Genomic DNA, 27,871 nt, shown 5'->3' on the forward strand with positions numbered 1-27,871 from the left:
GCGCCTCGGATGCTACGGGGGGCTACGGAGCTTCAGCTCAGCCTCCTCGGCAACCCTCAGGACTGTCCGATCTGGGGGAGGGGGTCCCCCCTAACATGTGAGCAGCCCAGCTACACCCGCTGTAATCCACAGTAATGAGACCCGAAGCACAGGAGAAAAGCCTGGCGGAAATGAGAGGGGCGTGGAGTTCTGGAAACGAGAGTGAAGGCCCGGGATCCACTTCCGGGCCACAGAGTGCGTCCTTTCAGCAGCCGTGGGCAAAACTGTGAGACACTGTGGTTCACGGAGACACCCAACCCGACCGTCGTCTTTCCCCGACGGCGGTCAACGCGACACCAGGACTGCTGACCGGTCACCGTGGTCAACATTTCACGCACGAGCACTCGGTCACCGCTGTGCGTGCCCTCACCAGTGAAACGAAGGTGTGTACCTTGTTGCTTCCGCACAGGGCGGGTTTCACTGCCATTTAAAATGTGATCAGTGGGACACCTTTGGCTCAGGTCAGGATCCTGGAGTCCCAGGATCGAGTCCCAGGATCGAGTCCCGCATCGGGCTCCCTGCTCCGTGGGGAGTCTGCTTCTCCTGCTGACCTCTCTCCTCTCATGCTCTCTCTCTTTCTCGGTCTCTCGAATAAATAAATCTTTAAAAAAATAAAATAAAAATAAAAATAAATAAAATGTGATCAGTGCAGGGGCCCCTGGGTGACTCCGTCATCGGCAGCCCGCCTTTGGCTCGGGTCAGGATCCCAGAGTCCTGGAATTTAGCCCTGCGTGGGGCTCCCTGCTCAGTGGAGAGTCTGCTTCTCCCTCTCCCTCTGCCCTCACCTCTGCTCCTTTCCTCTCTCTTTTTCTGTCTCTAATAAATAAATAAAACCTTCAAAAAAATTTTTAATAAAAAAAAAGTGATTGATATAATGAGACAATGGTTTGGCATTGAAAGGGGAAACTGTGGTGTATGCAGACATGCAAATGAAGAAACGAAAAAGTGTGGCCAACACTGCCACAAGCCTGAAGTTCCGTATTTAGCCAAAACCGTACAGGATGCAAGCAAGCAATAGGACACAGCAGATGACGCTGTGTCGTGTGATGAATGTCGTATGAACAAAAGCAGTCACAAAATGCAAATGAAACGCAAAAGAAATCACCAAAACTCCTGGACCAAATAAAAGGTATTACAGAACAAGATATTCGTGGGACTAAATGATGTTTCTTACCAAAAAAAAAAAAAAAAGATTTTATTTATTTATTTGACAGACAGGACAAGCAGCGGGGAGTTAAGAGGGAGAAGCAGGCTCTCTGCTGAGCAGGGAACTCAAGGCTGGACTCGATCCCAGGATCCTGAGATCCTGACCTGAGCCGAAGGCAGCTGCTTCACCGACGGAGCCCCCCAGGCACCCCCCAAATGATACTTCCTCTATGAAAGACCATCACTGAGCTTGTGTCCTGATTTTACGGTAATTTTTTTTTTTTCATTTCTTAGGGTTGCATAAAAATGGATGTTGCACCCGTGGGTTCTTAGATTCATGAAAATCTCTTCTACAAATTCATGGTGGCTCTCGACAAACCCTATCTTTCCCATAAGGACACGTCGTGAGAGTCCCTCTTTCGGGGGCAGCCCCTCCGTTCCCTAACCTGCTGCATTCAAGAAACGAACAGCAACTTCTTAAACGGACCCGTGTGTCACAGGAAGTGAGCCTGTGGTTATAGGCAGTGAAGGATTATTCTCAGTGCTACATGGAGGTCTGTCCACATCATGAAAAGATAAACTCAGTGTGACTTTCGATGACCTTGAACGTCGCACGAGCATACAGAACTTCTAGAGACGTGAATTGTGCTGTCTGTTCTTCTCAACGAAATTAGGAACAATGTCAGTTTCCAAAAGGAGTGAGCCATGGAGGGGGCTTGGACGACAGTGTGAACATCCGGTTAGTTGCTGAAGGAACATGGGAGCTGAAGCGAGTAGAACTACACTGGCAGGATGGATGGACAGTACACATGTTTACCTGAGGTCGTGAGCTACGCAGATTCATAGGAACACCGTTCCATGTGATTGGGTCATTTTCTAAAAATATTTCATTTATTGATTTGAGAGAGAGCCGGGCAGAGGACAAGCAGATCAAGCTTGTCTCCCCACCAAGTGCAGCGCCTGATCCTAAGACCCGGGGATCATGACCTGAGCCAAGGTCCGGCACCCAACTGACGGGGCCACCCATGCGCCCCAGACTGTGTGAGTTTCTCCAGCAGGACCCACCCCTGAAATGACTCATCTTGAAATGACACACCCAAGTAGGCAGCTTTAGGGCTTGATGGATTCAGAGTCAGAAATCTGCAGTCAGAGATTAGCCAAAGGGCAAAAAAAAAGGAAAGCTATTGACCAAAAAAGCCAAAATTAAAATGATACATCATAGGCTGCAGACAGCACGCCACAGGAAATTAAAAGCGGAAGGGCCTGTGTCACAGTGCTTCCCACGCTAGGGGTTCAAAGAACCACATGCGGAATCTGTTACACACTGAGGTTCTCTGGATGGAGATCTGACCCCGGAATCTGTGGACGGACAGATGTCCTACATGTTGCTTACACTGTGACACTTGTGGTAACTCTAGGACAACAGACTGAGAACTCTGAAGGATTACGGAGTGAAGGTCTAGCGATGAACGATACAGAGTGGTTGTAAAGAGCGAATTAAAGCATGAAAATGGTTAAGTGTTTATGGTCAGGGTGGAAAAGTGCGGTTTAAAAAGTGTGAGGGACAAGAGTTCTGGCGGATGATAGGTCCCTGGAGTGCCAACAGTTGGAACCACTTCCACCCCACAGGGTGCACCAGAGTAATGGTCGGGGGGCGCCTGGGTGCCTCAGTGGGTTAAGCCTCTGCCTTTAGCTCAGGTCATGATCTCAGGGTCCTGGGATCGAGTCCCGCATCGGGCTCTCTGCTCAGCAGGGAGTCTGATTCCCCCTCTCTCTGTGCCTGCCTCTCTGCCTGCTTGTGATCTGTCAAATAAATAAATAAAATCTTAAAAAAAAAAAGAGTAATGACAGGTAGTGAATCCTGTCACATGCCACCCAGATGTCCCCATGCGTCCATGGCTGAAATGGACGTTCCTACTGAGGGTGTTGAGCTCAGACAGTTCACGGCCAAACTCTATCTCTCCCCACCTGGAAACCGTACTCAGTGGAAGAGAGGATGGTGAACCAGGCCACACCCCAGGGAGAAGTCCACATGGAGGGATGATGGTCTGGCAGATGCTGTGGGACAAAGGACCAAGCTCCCTGTCCCAGGCAGGGTAAGCTGGCAGGCGCAGCTTCAGATGGTGCTGTGGTACCACACCAGCCCAACTCCTGCCCGACGCTGCGTCCTTCACTCCCCCTCGGGGGCTGATCCTGAGAACATCGCCCAGCCAGGTTCTGAGCTCACATCTCAAAAGCTCAGAATGTGCTCCATGAATAACAACTGTGCCTCCCCATCACTACATCCAGGAGGAAAGAGTTTTCTCCAACAGAGAGACTTTTGGAAAAATCCAAGTAACAATAAAGCCAAGGGGACAGGAAGCATTCTCTCTTGAAAAAGGTGAGGGTGTTGAAGGAGTGAACCAAGTGGTGGCAGGCAGAGGCCCTTCCAGTGCCGAAGATGGAAGTGGAACCCCGGGAAACAGCAGGTGAGCCGGGAACATTCTCGCCCAAGGACAGATCTCACTACGCCCCACAAGGTCTTCCTCAGTGGGTCAAGCTAGCTTAGGACGCATGACAATTCACCTCCTAAAACTAAGAGAACTGTATTCTCATGAATGTGTTCACCAAAGAATAACGTAGTGTTGTTTCAACTTGTTATCTGTGGCTATTTTTCATTTGTGCATTTAAAAGCAACTTTGTTGTGAGGCTGTGGACCCAACCACTGAGAAAACAAGAGCTGTCCTTTCCTTAAAATACATGTCAGCACCATTCCAAAGTTCCTGTGAAGAATTAAAGTCATTATCAAAGCAGGAAAAAAAAAATGCAAGAACAATGCGGAAAAACAATGTAAACACACAACAATTCTTAATTACATCCTTTGTTCGAGCTCCCCGGAAAGGTTAGGATGGAATGCAAATTTACCACTCGCTCAAAGTATACTTTAAGGACTAGCAATGTTTAGGAGGCTTCTTTGGTCCCTTCTTCCCCTAATTCTTGTTGCTGCTGCTGTACTTCTATCGTACGCTGTCTTTAACATGAACAAAACAGAAAAATTCGTCAAGAGGAATTCTAGCAAAATAGGAAAGCATGCAGCCAGCCACTTAAACAATGATGTCATCAGCTCTCTTAGTTACATCAGGGTTCAGCCCTGTTCCACCTGGGAGTGTGCAAATGCTGCCCTTATTCATAGCGACTGAAAGCCAATTTATTATCCTATCAAGTGTTGTGAGGGCATTTAGAATTCTGCCTCTGCCGCAAGTAATCAGCTAAGCCGGGTAGGATTCCAGACCTCTCTGGGACTTTCTGCATCATGACGAACATCACCTCTGTGCAAGGCGTTCCCATCAGTGGGCGTGTTGGTCACTCCTCTCTGGGAGAGTCCACAAGTCTATCCAAACACGGCCAAGCTGTTCTCTAAACGCAACCGGGACAAGAAAAGGGACTCAAAACATGTTTCTAAATACCCACTCAAGATGTTTGTAAACTGCAGAATTCTGACTCAGATGATACCATATAATTACAAATCAGCAAAGACCTTGGAGGTTCATGTAATCCATCTTCTTGCTGAAAACAAGACAAATCTAACTCGTTAATGACATGTAATTGTCTCATAACACAAGCCACTTTCCAAGGGAAAGAGTTTCAGCATCTCGGTAACATGCTACCCTGTTCTCATTGAGTTTTCCGTTCCTGAATTCCTGTTGAAACGCATTCGGGGCAACAGGGGTGAGGAGTTATTGAAGGTCAGACTTCCCGCCTGCTGATACCCTCTTCTGTGCTTAACAAAACGCTCTCATCACTCTCCCAAACACAATGTACAACGTACAATGCCTTAGCAAAAGGTCCAGACCAGATGAGGACACAACATGGGGTCCATCCTGCCTGAGCGTGAAGAAGGAAGATCACACAGACATTATTCATTTCCATAACACTCAGGGGGTACGACCCAGAGGATGATGCGAACAACCCACACCTTGGACGTGAATGTGACATGGGGACCTTTCTGAACAATGCTCAGCAATGTCTGAGGAGAAGGGCAGGTGCAGAGTGCCCTTTGGAAGGGAGGAGCTAAGCATCCCGCAATGGCATGAACCCTCAAAACCACCCCGCCTAGGCTCTCTGGACACACGAGGTTACTCCCTGTTGTGGCTTTGAATCACATGTGAAAGCGGTCAGCAATACTGGCGACACAAGACTCTGGAGAACATTCTAGATCATTATGAGAATTGTGAGAGTTTAAATAGAGACTCGAGCCCAATGTTCTCCTTGTGTAGATGAAGACACTAGAGCCCCCAAAGGCTAAAAATGGGCAACCCATGGCTGATTCAAACAGAAAGAATATACCTCAACTTGGAGTCACCAGAACCTGGTCCCTTATCACAAAAATGCAAGCTTTTGAAAAAAAAAAAAATCCATTTCTTCTTTTCTAAAAAGACAAGAAGAGTATTTTTGTAAGGCGGTCACAGATATTTATGAAGACCATCTGTGATCATTTCAAGTCAAAGCGGTAGTCAAACTGGCAAGAGGCAGAATCCATCAATATGAATGATTTGCACATAAAAGATGACCATTAATAATATAGAAGGAATCCGAGAGGTCTAGGGTCCTGGGTGGCTCATGCAATTAACTATGGAGAAGTCAGAATTCCAAGAGCCCTTAAGAAGTTCTGATATAATAAGAAAAAAAAATAGTTTTCCATTGCTTATGAGTAAGATCAATCATGAATTTCTACATTATTTGGTTGTTTCAAGACTTTCCAATGGCCCACTATCCACGTAAAGCATAAAGATTGCATCGTTCTTTAACACGGGGCTGCACTAAACTGAATTCATAACCCACAACCCATAACCCCCTTTTGGGGAACATGAATCCAATAACATCAAAGACTATTTCTTTTGGGTTCCTGCACTCAGTTCCAATGGAGGATGGGCTGTGGGATTCCCTACACTCCACCAAACAGCTCCCAGACCTCAGGACGGTGTGGGAGAATTTACCTCAATTCAGATTCCACAGGCAAAGGGCTCAGGCCTCCAGGACTGCCCCACACCGCACCCAGCCCACCAATCGCCCCATACAGATTCCTACCTGTGCTTCTGACCACCAGGCCAAAGACCCAAGGTTCCAACAACCCCCTCCTTGGGTTTGACTGATTTTCTAGAGCAGCTCACAGAACTCAGAGAAACATTTTACTAGGCGACTGATTTTGAATAAAAGGTTGTACTGTCAGAATAACCAGATAGAAGAGATACTTCGGGCAAGGTATGGGGAAAGAGGATGGAGCTTTCCGGCCCTCTCCAGGCTTCTCACTGCTATGTGCTCACCAGCCCGGGAGCTCTCTAGACCCTCCTCTGCTGGGTTTTTCTGGCGCTTCATGACACAGGCATGACGGATTAAATCGTTGGCCACGGGTGACTGAGTCAACCTGCAGCACCTCTCCCCTTCTGGATGGAGGGGGACAGTTGGAAGTCCCAACCCTCTGTTCACAGGCTGGTGCCACTAGCGACCTGCCCCCACCCTTAGGTTACTTCAGGACTTTCCAAAAAAGTCCCCTCATGAACATAGCAGAAGACACCTCCATCACTACATCAACATCACAGGAAATTTCAAGGAGTTCGAGCCAGGAACCAGTGCAAGAAAACCAAATACATGAGAAATCTAGTTTGGTCACCTGAATTACCAGATATATATTCCTCATGAACCACAATGTCCAGCATTCTTCATATTATTTAAAATTCAAAAGGAAACATAGTGACCCAGTTTCCTCAGGCTGCTACAAGGAAGGACCACAAGCTCGGTGGCTGAGACCACAGAAAGTGACTATCACAATTCTAGAAGCTGGAGGTCCTAGAACAATGTGTCAAGAAGGCCATGCTCCTGCTGAGAGCTCCAGGAAACAATTCATTCCACGTCTTTCTCTTCACTTCCCGTGTTTCTTTGGCTCATGGCAGCCAGTCTAACCTTCACGTGGCCTTCTACTTGTGTCCTCACGCCTACGAGCATCTGTGTCCAAATTCCCCCTTTTAGTAAGGACACAGTCATACTGCTTCAAGGGCTCAGCCTGCTCAGGTCTGACCTCATCTTAACTAAGTCCATCTCCACAAATCTTTTCCTCATAAGGTCATTTTTGGAGGTACTGAAGGTTCGGCCATCGACTCACAGATCTAGGCAATGGGGGACACAAGTCAACCCTGAACAGCGGCAAAAATAAAGCCCTGAGGCAAATACTATGTGGTTTGAACCACACCCCAACAGCACCCAGTTGGGAATCGCTGCCTTAATATCTTCACCGATGTTGCCCATTGGCTTCAAAAATCACTGTCAGGGTTTGTTCCTCAACTTCGGACTGCCGGCCGCGTCCAGGCATACGGCAGAGCACAGTGTCTCACTCTGACCCATCTGACTCTCCGTCTTGCTGACAACGACGCATCCCTTGTCTGTCTTTACAGAGAGCACTTAATTCTTAGAGCACGTTTGCATCCTAAGGTGGCACTTGTTCACCGTAACATAGACCGTTTCAGATCCAACAGGCCAGCGCTGGGTGAAAACGAATAGCTTAAGGAAGTGTGGAACAGCCACACATTCGTGATGAGAGGGTTCTTGTGCAACATAATAAGACTCTTCCCAGCCTGTTCTTTCTACGCTACGTCCATGTCCTCAACCTGATCTGCTTTATTTTTGTTCCATAACTGGACCTTGACTACTTATGAACTGTCCTCTCTAAGGTTCCCCTGGAGGAGTCTTCATCCTAGACCTCCATCCCTGAACACACGTGGTCAGAGGAGGCACCCATGGGCTCCTTCCCCCAACGACCTGGAACCACAACCGAGGTTTCAAAAGAGAAAGCAACGGTTCCAATCCTCTCCTTGGACACAAAATTGCAGTGAAACCGACTATGTCCTCAGTTACGTTTCTGCCGTGGGAGCCACCGCGGACTCCTGTTTCGTAAGCCAGACCTTAAGAATGACCCCGAATGAGGGACGGCGGGTTGGAAGAAGAATGCGGGTCCAAGAGTCAGAGAACGGAGGACCGAGTGCGAGAACCGGGCACGTCTTACCGAGCAAAGAGAGGCACCAGAGAGAAAGCCAGCGCGTAGAGAAGGTGACATCAATGATTCTCAAAGTGGGGCCCCGAGACCAGAATCATGGGTCGGATGCTTGTCAGACAGGCAAGTGCTGGGGTCTCACGGCAGACCTGCAGCATCAGAAGCACCGGGGCAGGTCCAGGAGCTGCATCTATGATAGGCCTGCTGGGCGACTATAACCTTTGCTCTAGCTGCAGAACCTCAGGGATGAAAGAACAATTTCCCTTACTTGGCTGCCTCCGACTCCATGAACAATCCCTCCAACTGGTTCTTTCTCCTCTCTCTCCACGTGTGCCAAGTCGACGGAGTCCTCGGCCCAGCGTCCGGATGTCTCCCCGCATCCCAGTTATTGAAACTGTGTTCTGCATCCGGCAATAAGCCGACCTCTGCATCAGTGTGCGCACACGCACGGGCTCTAGCCTGTGTCTGCACGGGTTGGTCAAGGCGAGGACGCCCCGCACAGACCGGGCCAGTGTGGCCTCCGCTCTGGTTCGGTCTCACCTCTGCCTACAAGCCTCTTTGTAAGAAACAACCCCGGGAAGAAGTTATGTCTTGCTCAGGGTAATAGTGAGGACAAAAAGAAAAAGGAGTTTAAAGGTACTCTCCAGTCTCCGTATTTTTCACAATAGAGGCTGGACAGATGTGAGGCTTGACAGGTGTGATCTGTTGTTCCTAATAAGCAGTTCCCGCAAGGCACATTAACGCCGGGCTTCTGGCAAGTTGACCAGCAGAGGATTAATTTCAAGTGATCGAGCTAATGACTTACAAGCATTAACAGCAGCCAGAGAGAAGCTGTTTCCAGAGAGTAGGAGCTGAATTCTCCTGCTATAACAGCAAGAACGGTTTGAAAATTTCTACTTGCACAAACATTCCGTGCTTCGGAAAGGAGAATGATTTTTCCATTTGCATTGGTACAGAGTATTTTAATAACAGGTTTCATAATACATCGAGTCCTAAAAGTACTTATTCTAATACGAAAGCAAAATCTACCACCTTGTTATACACTTACAGGCCAGAAGAGTCAGGATTTAGTTGACTTCTATTTGTAGCGGGGAAAACCTAAACAGAAAAGAAAAAAAATACTAGAACTACATGTTTTTCCCATTCAAATGGACTTGAAGTCAGATTTTTGTCACATTGTTTGCTTGTGATACATGTTTTTCATGGTGCTAAGTTATGTGTTATTCATTAGAAAGTGCAGAATAATTAATCAAACTAAAATCAAGCACCTTGTAGTCAATTATACCCTGACTTATAGGAGAGTCTAACCCATTCATCAAGATTCTGGGTTATTTTAATATGAACTTCAAAAGACAGCATGCTTTAATGAGAGACCACTTGAGAAAACATGATGAATTAAATGTGATACAAGACGAACAGAAATAACCCCAAGAAGAGACTGCACGTTCCCAAAAAATCAATTCTAGGAAAAATGTGTGTTACCTGCAGAATTATAAGCACCCAGCATCTGGGAAGTCAGGTGTGTTTTCATAATAGACTAGATGACCTAAAATTCAATGCCCTTTTGTCCTTACACAATACTTATCCAGGATTTCAAATTTCACGTAAAAATCCTACCGAATCTATTCTTCAGCCTCATAAGAGAATAGAAAATCTCTAAGTAACGAATGCATGTAAGACATCTGAATTCCATTCTCTTTCCACCGAACTAAGCATGGTCAAAGACATTTCAGAGGGTAAGTTTCTGAAACTGAAAACTGAAAATATTTTATTTACTTTTTCCTAAAATAAATTTTAATTTTTAGAATAGTTTTAACTGTGTACCAAAAGGACAAGAACGGTGGTGAGATTTCCCATGTCCTCTGCCCCTACACCTGCACGGCCGCCGCGGTCATCAACACCCCCGAGCAGAGGGTACACTTGTCACCACTGGTGAGCGTCCGCGGACACAGCCTGTTCAGCAAGTCCTAAAACTACTTATTCTAATACGAGCGTAGTTGACGCTCAGGTTCACGCTGGGTGTTGGGTGTTCTGTGGGTTTGAGCAGACGTACGAAGACAAGGATCCACCATCCCAACAGCACATAAGTAGTAGGCTCCCGGCCCCGAACATCCTTCTCCCATCGCAAACCGGCAAACACTTGTCTCCCAAGTTCTGCTTTTTCAAGAATGTCATATATTTGGAATCACTGTATTGAGGGTTTTCAGATCGGCTTTTCTCCCTTAATAACACGCATTTCAGTTTCTTCACGTCTGTCTGTGGCTTGGTAACTCATCCTGTCTGAGCACTGAGGAGTATCTGATTATCTGGGTGGACCCCAGTTTGTTGATCCATTCACCTACGAAAGGCATCTTGGTTGCTTCCTAATTTTGGTAATTATGAAGAAAGCTGTCTAAACATCCATGCCAAGTTTCTTAGAAACATGAATCCTCAATTCGTTTGGGTAAATACCAAAGAGCACAATTAGCGTATTGTATGAGAACAGTATGTCTCGTGTCATGTTCAGAAATAAGACTTGACAGAGTAAATTTAAGATCTAATTGGGTTTATCAAGCAGTTCGTGAACGCAGGCAGCACACCGTCTGGTAAGAAGGGAGACGCTCTGATGGACGGCACGGAATGGCAGGCTTTCAAAGGAAAAGGGTAGGACGTTCTTACGGAAGGAGAGGCAGGACGACACTTGCTTCTGGCGGGGAAAGGAATAGGAGGGATTTGTGCCGTGTAGATTCCATCGCGAGAGCAGATCAGGAAATTTCAGGCCCAACTGCTAAAAGCCCCCATTCCTGGGGCAGGTTGAAACTGTACGTGAGTCTGTGGTCTGCTGTCCGGGAGGACAAATGACTCTCATTTGGGACTTGCTGTCTCGGATGGTCTCCTTCTTTTAACACACACGGCCCGCCTGTCTTCCAAAGCGGCTGCACCATTTTGTGTCCTCCTGGCCGTGAACGGGAGTTCCTGTTGCTCCACGTCCCCGGCAGCCTGGCTGGTGTCCGACGTGTTCCAGATCAGGACCATGCTGGCAAGCATGGAGCAGTATCTCATCGTTCTTTTCAGGGGCATTTCCCAAGGACCTCGGGCACGGAGCGCATCTTTTCATATGCTTGTTTGCCCCTGGTATGCTTCCTCTGGGGAGGGGTCTGTTGAGGTTTCAGGTTGTTTAAATTTGGCTCCTGGACCAGACCGTGCAGCACCAAGGTTCAAGGGGACACACTACTTATTGTCAAATCCCCAGATCTTTGACACCAGGCACGCATTTGGTGCCCCGCTCTTTTTTTTTTTTTTTTAAGATTTTATTTGATTTATTTGACAGAGACAGAGATCACGAGTAGGCAGAGAGATAGGCAGAGGGAGAGGGGGAAGCAGGCTCTTTGCTGTGCAGAGAGCCCGATGTGGGGCTCGATCCCAGGACTTTGAGATCATGATCTGAGCCGAACGAAGGCAGACCCTTAACCCACTGAGCCACGCAGGCACCCCAGGTGCCCCACTCATCTTAACAGCAACAGTCGAAACTGCTGGGAAGCCACCGCCCTGAGAGGTCCTGCTCGCACTCAGTTCCATCGTAGTGAGACCCAGTGAAGCACTTCGACCCACTCACTGCCCCCATGTTCGAGGTCAGGAAATTGAGCAAACGGCAGTGAAATGGTCTCAGAGAAGGTTCAAAGACAGAACTTCTTCAAAAGGAAGAGCAGTTTACTTGCAAAGAAGATCCAAGAGAAGCAGACGTTAGGACCAGCTCACAAAATTTAAAAAAAAAAATTGTAAAATTTTAAATTTGCAGGTATTTGAAGGAAAAAATAAAACCCTGTATTTTCTTTTTTTTAAAGATTTTTATTTATTTATTTGATAGACAGAGAGAGATCACAAGTAGGCAGAGAGGCAGGCAGAGAGAGAGGGGGAAGCAGGCTCCCTGCTGAGCAGAGAGCCCGATGTGGGGCTCGATCCCAGGACCCTGAGATCATGACCTGAACTGAAGGCAGAGGCTTAAACCACTGAGCCACCCAGGCGCCCCCAAACCCTGTATTTTCTTAAAGGTTTACATCCAGAATTTCTAGGACCTATCCTCAGAATCAGCATGATTACTTTTTTTTTTTTTTAATTTAAATTTTAGGTAGTTAACATACACAGCAATATTGGTTTCTGGAGCAAAATTCAGTGCGGAATGAGCATTATTTGAGAGAGATGCAGTTGTGTCCTTTCAGAAGAAAGTCTGCCGTAGAATGGAAGGGCGGCATTTTTTCCTTCGAATCGCATTTCATTGAAACAAGTGCCTTTTCTTCTCTAAGTTCTCCAGTGGAGGCATAAATGAGCACCTTTCCAACTCCCACGTTGTACGTAGAACATGGTGAATGCAATCCGCTTGTCCGTTTCTGGCTCCAAGTTTCTTTCTCGACCCAGGACACAGGAATATGTAACAAAAGACTCACGTGTACGTGTGTGTGTATCTGTATGTGTCTCTAGATTTCGACTCGCCTACCTAAATACAGACACGGATGGAGAGACACATCCAGATCCAGAGAAATGTGAAGTAGGAAGAGCTACCCTAGGTCAGGAGGGGTGATTTTGCCCCACGGCACGTCCTGATTTCAGTGTTAGGACAGACTGCTGCATAGCTAGATACAGATTTTGTTTGTTGGAACGGGGGTGGGAAGGATACTGGCACCCAGTGGGTAAAGACCAGAGAGGCAACTGAACATCCTAAAGGCACAGGACAGCCCCACAACACAGAACCATCTGGCCCAAAATATCAATACTGCCAGGACTGAGAAAGCCTGAGCTAGGCACAGATGTGTACTACACCGACAGACATGTATATGCAAATAAAAACATTTTACGTAATCTCTACACCCAACGTGGGGCTAGACCGTACAACCCCGAGATCAAGAGTCACACACTTTACCGAATGAGCCAGCCAGGAGCCCCACATGCATACAAACAAAACTTTCAGCCCTAATTTCATATGGGCTCAAAAGGAGCCCATATGAAGAGACTCAAAAGGAGTCTCTTTTTTTTTTTTTTCTGAAATTGTAGAGTACATGATAGGACTAAACCATACAAACCTTGCCCTCCTAAAAATAGGTTCCAAATATGACACAAGACCACGGCTCTTGAATAATCGATCGAAATACAAATGGATGATGTCTTTTGTAAGGTAGTCTCACCTCCAAATAGGTTTTCCTGCGGTCAGCGCAACATTTAACAAGTGAATACATTCCGTCCAGAATTTGTTTAATTTCTCTGCAGCTGTGAGGACATGATCTCATAATCCCGGATACAAAAATGGGCACACAGCAACAACACAGGAAAGAAGCTCCCCACTTTCTTTGAGATTCTGGCCCAAGGGGAAAATAACTTCCCAGATGTAGGCCATTTCTGGAATGATCAGCAAATGGGGTTTGGCTGTACTGCTTTCAAAGTGGTACAGCCAAGTGTCAAAATAAAAAGAGGGGGAGGTGGTGGGGAACAGAAAAGGTTCTCGTCAGAGATGTGCTGTACAGATTCACCAAACCTGTGCTGAGGGCCCCCCGTGGCCCAGGAAATAAGAAAGGAACTGCAGGGTACATGCGTTAAGACCATAAGGGCGCGGTTCTTGTTCCAAAGGGCTGCGACAGCCAGAAACACGGAAGCCAAAATGGGAGAGAGAATGCCCACCTTCCAACAATGACCGCTCCTTATGGCGGACAAGATCTCGGCTGATTTCTCTGCAAGTCTTGCCACTGAAGAAATATAAAGGAATCACAGGGACCATACACAGCACAGCGACCCCCCACCCTGCTCCAAGTTTTGTCTCGTTCTTTCAGAAAGGAATCAGGATTGCCGGATGAGACAGGCCGTTGGGCATCCGACGGCTGGTTTTTGCTCCAGTCGTGGGACTGAGCCCTGGGTCGGGATCCACGCTCAGTGCAGCGTCGGCTCGAGATTCTCCCTCTAACCCGTCCCCCACCAACACTGTGCTCCCTCTCGCTCTCTCGCAAACAGATAAATCTTTTTAAAAAAAAGTCATCTGTAACTTCTGTATAAAGTGAGCATTCTCCTAATTAACAGGCTATATACCTCCAAGCAGCAAGCACCCAGTTTGTGCTGTGATGCAATCCCTACCTTTCCCTTTTCCTGACTTGCCCCCAGAGCAGGTCTGCGTGGAGGTTTGTTGGGAAACATTTCTACATTTCCAAATGCGGGGGATATTATTATTATTATTATTATTCCCTCGTGATTATCAAGGGGCTCGGTATCTACATTCTACAAAGCTGCCCATCGGCTGCAATGCCAGCTAATGGTCCTGGAATGCCAAGCTTCTCTGCATATCTGGTTTCTTACACCAGCACGCGGGGAACCTGCCCCGGGCGCAGGCAACAGATCAGCATACGGTATGTGCCCTCTTTTAAATCTCTCCTGGCATTGCACGTTTGCACGTCTCTTTCTCAATTTTCTCTGCAGTCCAAAAGGGTATCAGTATACATTTCAAGAGTGCCCTGCCTAGCAGTGGGGTAGGCATTGAAACACAGGAGCGGAGACATTTATTTAAGTCTAAAAAAGGGCTGTTTCTCAGTTATGTGTTACTAGAAAATTAAACAAGAGTCGAGGCACATACACGGCATGAATAATGACGCTGATCCGGCAGGAACGCAGGGAGTAGGTAAAACCACCTTGAACCTGAAAGCCTGAATTTTGTTTGCATTTAGAGTTTCTCAACTGTTTTAGCCTTTCTTTCAGAGGAGCTGTCAGTAAGGAACCTCCCAGCTAAGAACGTAAGCCATCTGGGTTGTTTCTAGATAAGCACGTTACTGGCATTGCCGGGAATGAGAAGCACCAAAAATAATTTTATGGGTTTCAAACATACAAATTATTAATGCATTATAATATCAGAGTGGATTTTAAAAAAGTGTAAAAATAAGAGGAAAAAAAGCCTCTGAAGTTTGTAAGTCAGTGAATTCCCAATATTCCTCTGGCCCCATGTGCCGGTATGATTAATGACATTTTTGGAAAGTGACGCATTGCTTTGCAAAATTAATGTCTTTTCTTTCATTAGAGGGACTCTTGGATTTTTATTTCTGGACTCATACACTCATCACTTCTTGGGACACAGTAGACATTAACTATGAAATTTTAAACACCATCCATGATGATTAGATGCTAAATTAGGGGAAATGAGGATTTTTGTTGGCTGGAGGGCACCTGAGATCCTGGGCGAACCACGTAGGAAAACGCCCTTCCCCAAGATAAAGATTCGAGTCACTCTACATGATACAATCTACGTGGTGACAGCCTATCCACCTTACCTTTCAAAGAAAGAAGGCAATATGAGAAACAAAATTATATACTTGTGAGGTCATTGTAACAACGCGTTCTCAAGTTGGCCGGATATTAAGTTGGAGAATAAAAAGCATTTTAAGGGACAAACGTTACAATTTCAAACAAAAAAGGTAAATACCATGCGAATTTAAAGGTTCCCTCTCTGGATAGGCTACGGTTTCTCGGGCTCCCCTCAGGATAGATTTGAGCCCTCAGGGTAGGAAAGAATGCCAATTTGTCACCCTGTTCTTCTCACGGGCAGCCGCCCTCACCGTGCAATCTGGTGTCTTACAGGGAGGCTGGAAAGAACCGTCAAGCATAAACACACTCCCGGAACTAAGACAAAAGCAAAGACAGCCAGCATGGAGGGCACGGCGAGTTCCTGGAAGTACCTGTCACGTACACACCAGCGACAGTCGTCACTTGCAAATACCACAAACGCATCCCGCCGCCATTCGGAAGCAGGAAACAAGAGCAAAGGCACAAGTCCCCAGACCCCTGGGCCTCCCGGAATGCAACCTCAGACCCTACTGCACGGAGGAGCCCAGCGAGTTCCAAAGAGCAAGGACCACAGTGGTGCTCTGCCGTGTCGCAGGACGAGTCAGAAGGGTGGTGGACAGACACAAAATCCACTCGCGGGACAAAAACAATGCTTCGTCTAGGAGATGGTCACTGCACACTAAACCATGACGTATGATGATTATAATTGTTTCTTTCTTCAGTTCAGAACTCTCTACAGCTCTTTGCTTCGACGTCTGTCTCTCTCACAAGCAGAAAATGATGCTTTGGAGGGCAGGAGACCCATCTCGCTTGTGGTGGGTTCTCTAGAACCCAAGATCCTTGAAAGGGGATGGTCTCTGACTCATTCATATTGGCTGGAAGAAAAATGAGCATGGTTAAATGCACAAGGAATGGGTGTTGATGGACAGGAATTTTTTAAGGCTTTTTCCACCACATCATTACTCTTTCCATTAAGCACAACTGTGCCTCCACGAGCCAATGAGAAACGGAGGGGTGTTTCCCCCCAAAACTGCATGATTCTCAATTACATCACAGTTGGTATTTCCACTCTGTCTTCTCTCACTGTTAATAACCTGAGAACAGGGTCGTTTCGTGTAAATATTTGGGAAGATGACGACGGGTGATGGGATGTGGCTGTGAAGCCTTGGCTACCTCACTTCCAGACCTCAGTTTTCTTATCTGTGAAAGAGAAACAGCGCTCGTGACCTCACAGAGCTGCTACGGACGGTCAAACAGATATTTCATGAGACACTGTTCTGTCAACACCAAGACGCTGTGCAACGCAATGCTGAATCCGTTCTAACCTGCAGCTCCGTAATTCGGGAGAGTTTCTTCCTCTGGGGCCACCCCCACGAGGTCGGGCTGGGGTCCTGCCATAGGCATTATGGGGAGGCCATGGAACGGGCAACTTCTTACGCTCCTGTGAGGCTCCTTCTCAGGGGCGGGCAGGAGCGCCGGGAAGATCCGATGAAGACCACTGCACCTGCCAGGAGCGTAGCCGAGACCGGCAGGGGACCCGGGAGAAGATCTGTGCACACACCTCTAAGTGCCATGGCCGGGGCACGTTCCTACCCTGACCTGCACAACAAGGGACGTGAGCTTTGTTCCAGCTCCCGGGGATGAGTTCCCCAACGCTGGCTGCTTGCTGAGGAACTGCCCCTCTGTCCCGTCCAGGAGGAGCCCTCAGAGCCCCCGACACACAGACCAAACTGTGGCGAGACTCTGCGTGGACTCATGCCGCTGGCTGCCCTGGCCAGGAGGAAGCCAGCGTTTGCGGGTTAGCCCGAGAGTCACCTCCCCTAGGACGCTTTCCCTACTGGGCTACGCTCCTTCCCCAGAGATCTCATACGAATAACCCCCCTTGCAGTCACGTGCGGACCAAAGCTGCTTCCCAGGCTGAGCCCCTACTGGACTCTACGATCCCCGTGAGCAGGAACTAGAGTCGATCTTCGAAAGCGCAGGAACCCACCTGTATTCACGGAAACGAACGGAACAGATCCAAGCGGCTCTTGACCTATTTTTACTGAAATCATCGGGAGACACAAACTATATCCAAGTAGCAGAAAATGTTCAGACTCCAAGGGCTTCTTCATCTAGAAAGTTTTTTTAATTTGTATAAAATCTCGGGATTTTTTTTCCGGGATAGAGGGAAAACACCTGAGGGTTCTGAAAGCTGCTGCTTCTTCTCTGCATCCCGCTACCATCTGCATGTGCTTGAACGAGTCATTTCTAAAAGCACCGAGCCGTCCAATCTAAGACCCAACGGTGCTGACTTAGATCAGGTGAACTCTTCCGGCGGGTGTCCGAGACTGGGTTTCCGAGAAGCAGAGGCGGAAAAGGGGCGTCCTGCGTATGTGCTATCTTGGGAGAAGCCCTCAGTGCAAGCAGAGAAGGAAGCCGGAGAAGGAGCGAAACGGGGAAGAGATGTCAGCTGGAGACCTGCAGAGGTTTTGTCCCATGAGGGGGGAGCACAAACAGCCCAAGAATTATTCCCGCAGGAGGCTGGCCTCCTGTGGCCTCCAGATCTTGCCATTGGCCTCATCACTGCTTCGCCGGCAAGATGGCGCCCATCGGAGAAAGGTTAGTCTCTAAGGGGGAGCCGCTGGAAGCCATCAGCCGCTGATACAGAAGCTGGGGGTTAAGGAGGGGAGGGACAGGTCACCAACCGCATCTCCTGAGAAGGAAGAGGTCTATGACCTGTTTTCAGAATTTCAGAGAATCCAAAAGAAATTGCACATCTTCTAAGATGACGGTCCCCAGGTAACTAAAAGGTCAGGAAGATGTCTTTATCGCTCCGCTCGGTCAGACGGGCGACCTCCTGCTGATGGGAAGCTTGAAAGAGTTGGGGGTCTCTTTGATTAATGAAAAGAGGAGAAACTAGGTCATCCTTAATCAATGCCATATGTTGACAGACTACACGCTTGCACACTACGGGGTCCCGAGCCCGTGAACAGACGTGTGCGAGGCAGCAGAAGCTGGAACTCGAAAGGCCTGTGAGCTCGGACGCATCTTCCCGAGGCTGACGTATGCAGTCATATGCACAAGGGCACGGCGATGGGGACATCTGCGATCTCCTGGCCCTGTGTTTCATATATAAAATGCATTCTGATCCTATCAATGTGCTGCCCGGATTGTGGTCCAAGCCCTCACCCTCCAAACTGTGTGGAATTCTGTAAAGCACTGCCACGTTGTGCAAAGGAACCTCTCACGCCTGAATCAATACAAGCAGAGCCCACTAACCCCTTCATCAGCTTGTCCAACTCCGGTTTTATTTCTTAAAGGATTTTTTTTTTTTTAAGTCCTCTCTACACCCAACGTGGGGCTCAAACTCACCACCCCAAGACCAAGAGTCACAAGCTCCCGCCACTGAGCCAGCCAGGCATTGCCTGCCCCTACAGTGTTATACCCATTGCCAGCAATAAACGCGGACAGGTTACACACTGCAATCATTTCCAAGGAATCATAACCTGAGAGCTTAATCATTGCACGACAGTAACTTTCAACTCCAAGTTACGCCTTCAAACACACACACATGCATGTAGGGTATCATAGGTAACCACATACGGGTGTATAATAGTATATACAATATAAACATATCGATATACGGGTGTATAAGAGTATATACAATATAAACATATCGACATATACATATATATTTCTTCTTCAACGATACGGTACACAAAGAAATGAACAAGTCAGAAAGTGCCTTTTTTTTTTTTTAAAGAGATTTATTTATTTGACAGAGACAGAGTGAGAGAGGGAACATAGGCGGGGGAGTGGGAGAGGCAGAAGCAGGCTTCCCACGGAGCAGGGAGCCCAATGCGGGACTCAATCCCAGGATCCTGCGATCGTGACCTGAACTGAAGGCAGAGGCTTAATGAGAGAGCCACCCAGGAGCCCCTTTAATGTGTTTTGGAAATGTTTGTAATAGTCACAATAAGATAAACTTTTAAACCACACTCAAGGAGAACCACTACATTAAAACCAGAAAAATTTGCCCTGAATTTAAGCCTAATGCTTAGCTTTGGTTAAACTCAGAAATTCTTAGAAAGACAGCCAGCGATCCAGGGAACCCAGACCAGACAATATAAACGCCAGAGCGGACGACGGCCCTTCTTTCGGGAACTCTCCAAACCCTTGGCCACTGTGGCAAGTAACCCAGTCTCCCTGCAGGGTGAAGAGACACACCAGGGCTCGGTAAACTCACCAGGACCACGGGAGTGTCCTTCCAGAAGTCTCTGGGCCTGGGCTGATGTGTGGCTGCTAAGGGGTTTTGATGCGATCATTGTTTATTTGCTTTTTCTTGGAGGAGATGCTGGTCCTCCTAGTAGAAGGAGCTAATCACCAGCTTAGTTCTCCCCTTGCCAAAACAAACAACTTCCAATTACTGTAGGGGAAGCGTCTGATCTCTCTCATCGGCTACCTAAGCGTGTCTCCCCGTGGTATTTTATAGGCTGAATAATGTCCCATTAAACAAGAATCTCTTAGCACTAATAAAATTCTAGACCCACAGGGCCCAGGCTGCCTACAACCTGCTACTTATCTTCCAAGAAGATCGACTTTTTCCCCCAAGCAGTGCCGAATTCTAGGAAAAAGCAGACATGCTCCCCGCTCATCTGCTGTACGCGAGCTATGTCTGTGTTGTACATGACCTCCTATTCTTCTGAGCCTCCTTGGAGACAACACGGGCACAGAAAGAACAGGTTCCGGGTCTCCTAATGCTTAGTGCCATGACTCTATCTGGAAGGCTCTAGATTGGCCTGCATGGTTGCCACCATGAGCAGAACCAGGGCAGACGAGAGTGGTCTCTGCTAAGGCGTATCCCACCTAGCGTACGAGAGGGAGTCACTCTGAAGTGAAAGAGAAAGTGAAGTGAAGAGAAAGAGAGAGCTCATTTCAGACGATGTTCCCTCTTCTTTAATATCCCCACGAGGCTGAAAACACAAGTAGAGGTTATTCCCAAGTGAACGTTAGTGGGCGTCGTAAGCGTGGACACGGTGGAAAAATCCTATGAGGGACCCCCCCCCACTTAAGCAAGTGGGCTTAAGCCCTCCCAAGGGTTCTGCACCCTTGAGGTACCAAAATCCACACCAGGGCCGCTTCGTGGACATAGGACCGATGCATGGGGTCCATGTTTCGGGGGACCAATGACCGGGCTTAATGCTCTGTGGCCAGCACACTGAGATCTCCAAGACTGTATCCTGGGCGGGTGTGTCGCATGAGCAGTCTGATGGAAAACCAGAACTTGTTCTGGAGGCTTGGAGCCTTGGACCATGCGGGATGCTGTCTGCCACTGCTCTTGCCCCTCCTCAGGAAAGGTTCTTGGGTCCCCACTCCCTTGTCCCTGGCACCCCGGTCTCCAGCCAGCCTCTCCCTCCCCACTCCTTGCCCTAAAATGACTGTCATACCCCAGGCGCTGCCGGGACCTGGACCAGGGTCCAAGGACGGTCCGAGGCACGCATGAGGCCGCCCTCATCGCACACCGGAAACAGCACCGTGTCTTTAGTGGGCGGGCAGCCAGAGTCCAGGGCTTCCGGGGAGCAAACCCATCCCTGGGGCAGGGATCTGCCAGGGGTAGGCTGGACTTGGGGCTGCCCACTTGCTGTCCTGTGAACAGGAAGACGGGGAGATCCCTGGCTCGACCTCCTGAACACGACACCCTGAACAAGGCACAAGGCACGCGTCTAGAAGCTTGCAGAAGAGGGTGCCAAGCACGTGTTCTTCCTGGGCAAGCATCCAAGCACCTGGAGACCACAGGCTCCGGTGAGGCCTATGAACATCCCGCAGGACCCCGTCGTGGGGCTGGGCACGCCACACCATGTGCACCTTGGGGGAGGGGGCTCGCTCTTCCCCCTCCCCACCTTCCTGGGTCTCGTGCATGTGTCCAGCCATCTCAAGGCCCCCTCCAGGCCAGGAAACAGAAACTGTGAAATGCCGCGGAGCCGACATGCAAGTGAAACGCTCCGATGTTGGCACGTAGCACTGGCACGGAATAATATAAAGAGGAAGAATAAATGCACACTCGTCACTGAATTATTACACTTTTCCTTATTGAGAACAGCCTTGAACAGCACATCTGAAACCCCAGGACACACTGCAAGTGCCACCAAAGAAGGAAGAGCATTTTACATTTTAGATTCTTTAACAACACTCCTTTCTCTTGCCATCTGAAATACTGGACATGCGTTTTCATTTTGCACGCAGTCCCGAAAATGAGGCAGTCTTTCTTGAAGGAAATGAACTGCTAACCAACACAATCTTAGAGAGAACAGAATAAAAACCCAACAGGCACCCTCGTTCGGAGCCCAGCTGCACCGTCTCTTCGCTGTGCGAGTAACCTGCCTTCTCAGCACCTGTGTTTGCTCGTGAGCTGGGAAGCAAACAGTACCTTCCTTACACAGCCTTGCCGGGCTCCTAGAACAGAGGCCGGGACTGACTAATCTCCCGGTTAGAGTTAGCTCCCTGGCCACCATCACTCCAGTAACCCAAACACCGGCTACGACCTCCACCTTGCCGGGCAGTTCTTGTCCTCCACGGGACACAGGAGAGGCTGGACGCTCAGGAAGGCGATCGGCCCAAGTGACCCCCCACACGGCAGCAAGATCGGCCTCGTTCCAAAGCTCACATGCCCCGTTCCAGACCCCACAGCCCAGATCTCCTGTTCGTTTGCAGACAGAAGGATGTCCTTCGCAACCCCCTTGGTGAGTGGGATTTTAATGATGCTGTGTGGGGGGCAGGTGCTAACCTGAAGGGGCAGTGTGGCCAGCGCCCGGCACACGGGGTTGGGAACAGACACCCTGGGAGGTGCTGACTTGCACGGTTTCTTTCTATGAACGGAGCCAGCATTTAGCCGGGACATGAAGCCGTTCACCATCCGTGATGAAATCCAGAACTCTCCCAGGTCAGGGGCTGGGCCAGAGAATTCAGGAATCCCCCGTCACCGTTCCCATCCCCACGCATCAGTAGTGGTTAGCTTGAGCGCCCGGGCCTGGCTGCGGGCCGCAGGGCAGACAGGTGAAGCCCACCCCGACAGCAGAAGCAAAGGCCCCAGGTGAGCAGCATCACGGCTCGGGGCCGGTGGCTGGCAAACGCGTGCAGCTAGGGCACAGACTGTGAGAATGAAGCGTCCCTCTGCAAGCCTGTGGGCCACTGCAGGGCACTGCCCCCCACAGCTCTGAGCCTCTGTCCACACCGTGATCACACAGGTGAGGGTCTCCACAGCCAAGCCCTGGCAGCTGTCACATCTAAGCGTCCCCACGCCAGGCTGGCCTCAAGGATGGAGACTGGCCTTCCGTCCTTAAAAAGAGGCCCAGGGCTGTGGGACCGAAGTTGAAGATGGCCACCTGCTCTGGAAAGAGACTTCTGCTGGGCCTTCTGTGCACAAGGGGGTGGGGTGACCCGGAGAGAAGGGGCTCGTCCGCAAGCTTCGTCTCCCCCTGCCTCTCCTGCCTCTTAATAAACACCACGTGCCCTGTAAGGCGTTGGCAGCAGCCGACTCCTCTGTCATCTCCCAATTATTTAGCAAGAGGGAGGGACAGGGAAGCTTAGGTTTCTAAGGAGAATGTGTCGCTGCCTTTTCAAATCTTAGGAAAACATAATCCCTGCAACTCGGGTAAATCAGAAAGGCATTACCAGGTTAGGGTTAACCCTCCACCAGTGGCATGGCAGTTGATGGCAAAAACAGCCGTCCCTAAGTCCTAACAGTAATTTGCAGCTTCTTCCACCCCAGCTAATTAAAATGTAATCAGGATTGTCTGGCGATGTGCATTCTGTCAGCGGTTTTTCTTCCGAAGAGAAATCGTGCCAGGAGACCACAAGAAAAGCCTTTCATGGGAATTGGCTTGATCTAAACTGCTTCTTTAGCCGCTTAAACTGTAAAACAAATAAATTACGGCGAAGGACAGTTCAATTAGAAAGAGAGAAAGAAAGAAAGAAAAGGAAAGGAAAGAAAGAGAAAAAGCAAGCAGAGATACTCTTTCTCTCCAGGAATGGGTCGCTCTGTTTTGCTTTCTGTTGATGAAACAATAGTGCAGCATCTTCCCCGGAGAGGGCCTGGCAGGGCAGGGCGGGGCGGGGCAGGGCAGATTTGAAACCAGGTGGCCAGGGAGGAACCCTCTCCAGGATGTCGGCGTCATTTCAGCACAGGACTCGAGCACTCGGGTTTCCCTTTGCCCAAACCAGGAGGGACGCGGAGTGCGCCAGCTTCTCTGAAACCCACTACAGGTCGCTTCCCCGAGAGCGCGCACCCCCGCACACGCAGACTTCGTGAGTGGCTGCGGGCTCCGAAGATCCAGCTGGGAGCGCCTGGGCCCCCGGGCGCCAGCTTTCATGAGCTCGCAGGCCAGGATGAACACCCCGAAGCCTGCGCACATTCGCCCCAAACTCCGCCGTCACTACAACCAGCTGAATACCCAGGGGCCCTCTGGAAGTCCCCTTTACCCTGCCCGGTTTACTTCCTAAGACCGAAAACCTGCGGCAGGGCCCCGGATCTCCTCCTGGCCTCCGCAGTGTTCCCTGCGGCGAGACGGAACCCGAGTCTTGGAACAGGTGAGCCGCTAAGGACAGGAGCGAGATGGCCAAGCGGAGACCCAGAGCCCTCCAGAGCAATAAGGCGTGAGCGCGAATGAGCTCGGACAGCGCGCACTCGCGTCGGCGGGGGCAGGCAAGGGGACGCGCCCCCGCAGAATCCGCCAGCGGCGCGAACGCGCCCCCAGCATCCCGGGTTCCCACGCAAGACTTGTGGGGACCCTCGGCGCTGTCGCTTCCCCCCAGGGACCTGGCAATGCACAAGCGCCAAGCGTGCCACCCACTGAGCCTCCAACATCCACACTCACTCACACACACGCTCTCCCACACTCAAGCTGGAAGGACCCGCGAGGGCTGGGGGCAGAGAGTGACCCCGGGACTCTCGTCGGAGCATCCCAACGTGGCCCTCCAAGTCCCGCGTCCCCAGGCTTACTCCGCACACTACGCACGGACTCAGAAGCTCCCGGGCTCCGAACGAGCGCGCACGGCCGCCCTGCCAGCACCCTCCCCGACACACACACTCTGGAACACACGACTCGCCGCCTCCGCGGCTCCACGGGTGGGCTGCGAGCCCCGCGCCCGCCGAACGTGAACGCGGCGCTCAGTGGAGACGGAGGTGTCCACCCGCGGGCACCTGCGGGGCCGGGCGCAGCTGGGCGCGCTTCCCGGCCTCGCTCCCGGGGCTGGCGGCGCCGCAGGCCCGGGAGCGCGGGGGAGTTCGCGGGACCCGCCACCAGCCCCGAGTGCCGCGCGCCGAAGTCCTGGGAAACTAGGAAATGCACACACCCACCCGCGGAATCCGCAAGAGGCTCTCCACTGGGCTTTCCACCGGGGAACAGGGGAGTCGGGGACTGAAGTGCACGCTTCTCTCTCCTTTCGGGAGCAAGGAAGCGGCCGGAAAGGGGGGGGGGGGTCCGACCGCCCCGATGGTGAGATCCACGCCGCAGGCGAGCGGGATCTGCCGGCCGAGGCCGGCGAGAAGTTTGGGCGCCGAGGCCGGGAGGCAGGCGCCGCGCGCGCCCCCGGCCACGGCCCGCAGCGCAGGTCGGCCGCGGGCGGGCGGCGGCTCCCCTACCTGGAAGTGCTGGAAGAAGGCGGAGATGCGCGTGATCTGCAGGCTGAGGCACCTGGACGAGCAGCGCGCGCGCTGGACGCTCACGGCCGACAGGGACTCGTCCAGCCGCCGAGCCGCCGCGGCGCCGGGGCCGCCGGCCAGGCAGCCCCCGCAGGCCAGCAGCCAGAGGCAGAGGGTCAGGGCCGCGCCGGGCGCCCCGGGCTCCATGGCTGCGGGTCGGGGGCGGGGGGTGGAGCGCGGGCGCCGGGCGCTGGCCGAGGCTCCCAGCTCCGCGCCGGGGCCGCACTGCCGGGAACCTCGCGGCGGCCGCAACTCCGCTGGAAAGTTCAATCATTCAACTCCAGCCCCGCGCCCTCCCCGCCAACCTCCTCCCGGCTCTGCCTCGAGGGGTGGGGTGAGGGTGACAGGCCGCCGCGCCATTGGCTGCGAGGGAAGTGAGTGACAGGGCGGCCGGGCGGAGGGCCGTGGGCTGGGCTACCCGGCCGCGAGCCCCCGCGCTCCGAGGCAGGGCGGCGCCGCCCGGGGCTTCCCGGTGCGCCCCGCTCTGGGTGGTCGGTCTCCCGCGCCGGGCTCCCCAGTAGTCCGCATCCTGCGCCCACTACCACCATCCAGGAGAACGTCGGGCGTGAGCGAGCCCGGCCTGGGGTGGAGGTGCCCCCTCGGAACGGAGGGCCTCGGCAGCCCCAAGGACGTCCAACCTGCCTAAGGAAGGACGCAGCGCCTCAAAGTTGCAGGCTGCCTCCCCGGTTTCTGCCCCGGGTCAAAAAGCTTCGCTCACACTCTCGCGTATTTGAATTTCCTTTTATTTCCAAGTCCTGGAAAGAGCAAAGGCGCGACTGGTTTGGAGAGCAGCGAGAAGGCACGCAGGGACACCGGACTGACAGTTCCCTCTCTCCCTCCCGCATTCCTTCCTTCATTCCTCCTCCCTCCTCTCCCTGTTATGACCTGGAAACCCATCTGGGTACAGAGCAAGCCCCGTTTGTGACACAGACGCACGCTACTTGCTTCCTCGGGAGTCCCATTTTCTGGGAAGCACTACTCTCTCCAAGGAGGCCCCAAAACAAATCTTTCCCTAAATCTTCCCCTCCTGTGTGCCCCCCCCCCCCAACGACTCTCGGTTCAGCCCCACCATGTCTCTTTCCCCTCTAGGGACCTGCTCTGGGTCCCCACAGGGGACCGTGCCACGGAAAGAGCCGGGGCAGCATTTATAGTGCACCACCTGTAACCACTTTTGTGCTTCCCTGAGTTCCACCAGGACGTGACAGCGGGGAGGCGGCAGCCCTACAGAGAGCTGGGATCATGAAGAACGTGCTTGGGACACGGGGATACGTAGGTAACGCAGGTGAGTCGAAAAGACCCGTGCACACCTGTGCTCGGGCACAGACCACCTGATGGACAGAAACACCTCTGCCCAGCCCTCCCCACATTCTCCTACAGAGTGGCCTTCTGGAGTCCAAACCCAGCCCGACCATGAGCACACGACTGAGCACAGCTGGTGCTGAGATGCACTCGACCTGCCCCGAGATTCTTCTCAGGGTGGGTTCCTCCTCCCACAGAGCTTAGGCTCTTTCCAGCTTCCAGCGTCTCCTCACCCCCCCATTCTCCCGCGCATTTTCCACTCTGGATGCTGAGCTCTTCCTGCTAAAGGATAAGGACAAGGAGCGACAGCCGTCCTGCTGCACCCAGGATTCTTTCTCAAGGACATCATCTGTGCATGTGTCTTCCCACAGTGAAGTCTGTGAGGCCACACAGAACTCACGGCTTAGTGTGTTTCTCCGTGAATTTTTAAAAACCAGAATGGTCTCACTCAAAAGGTTCTGTAGAAAGAACTGGCTTCCTGGGCGTGCCCCCTGCCCGGGCGTACAGAGCCCCATCCCAGAAAGATCACACTTGGCTCAACGTTCTTCCGGCACCATCTTGCTTTTAATTCTGAATGAGGTTTGAGTTATGGGGGCCGCTCCATGGGCAGGTTAGCAACACCACACTGCCCTTGAGCGGGAAATGGAAAAAATTTAGGCGTGAGCTCAGTCGTTGAACAGATGTTCAGAACTGTTCACAGAAATCTTTTTCAAGTCTGTTAAACACGGGGCGCCTGGGTGGTTCCGTCGTTAAGCGTCTGCCCTTGACTCAGGTGGTGATCCCGGGGTCCTGGGATCAAGCCTCACACTGGGCTCCCTGCTCAGCAGGAAGCTTGCTTCTCCCTCTCCCTCTGCCCCTCCCACGCCCCCTGCTTGTGTTCCCTCTCTCGCTGTTTCTCTCTCTCTAATAAATAAATCAATCTTTTAAAAGTCTGTTGAACACTTAACAATGACTAGAGCAAAGGAGCTAACCAGGGTGACTCCAGGCGGGGAGGTGTCGACGGCCTCCCAGCAGTGACTAGAGGAGGGACATCTGCACAGAGGAACTGACTGCGAAACGTTGTCACTCACACTGCGAATTACCGAAAGCGTTTCCAAAAGCTACGGCAGAGGCTTCCATTGCATTTAACTTTTGAAGGTAAGCAGATACCTGGCCTTGGTGAAAATGAGGATATCATGCACATCTACATTTTCCTAGTATCTTTGATTTATAACGTTGCGGGTCATATCATGAAATGTATATTCTAGAAAGTGAAATCATAGGGATGAACACGCTGAGCTTTTAAAAACAGCTCTTGAATGTTCAAAGGGATCACTGTGTTTTTTTATGGGTTCTATAGCAAATTCATGAATAAATGCATTTTATAACAAACCACAAACGTGAACATCTAG

The 27,871-nt window shown here is 50.8% G+C and overlaps 1 protein-coding gene across 1 annotated transcript in view; it reads right to left on the bottom strand.

Moving 5' to 3' along the window:
- ANOS1 (anosmin 1) overlaps positions 1 to 25,463 on the bottom strand; it is a 176,289-nt gene extending 150,826 nt beyond the window's left edge. Inside the window, exon 1 of the mRNA XM_045089275.1 lies at positions 25,122 to 25,463. Coding sequence (XP_044945210.1) covers positions 25,122 to 25,328 — 207 coding nt within the window. The 5' untranslated portion in view covers positions 25,329 to 25,463. The remainder of the gene's footprint in view (positions 1 to 25,121) is intronic.
- Positions 25,464 to 27,871: the final 2,408 nt, after the last annotated feature.

Source organism: Mustela putorius, unplaced genomic scaffold (assembly GCF_011764305.1).
Source record: "Mustela putorius furo isolate JIRA1106 unplaced genomic scaffold, ASM1176430v1.1 tig00003836_pilon_pilon_pilon, whole genome shotgun sequence".
NCBI classification, from domain to species: domain Eukaryota; kingdom Metazoa; phylum Chordata; class Mammalia; order Carnivora; family Mustelidae; genus Mustela; species Mustela putorius.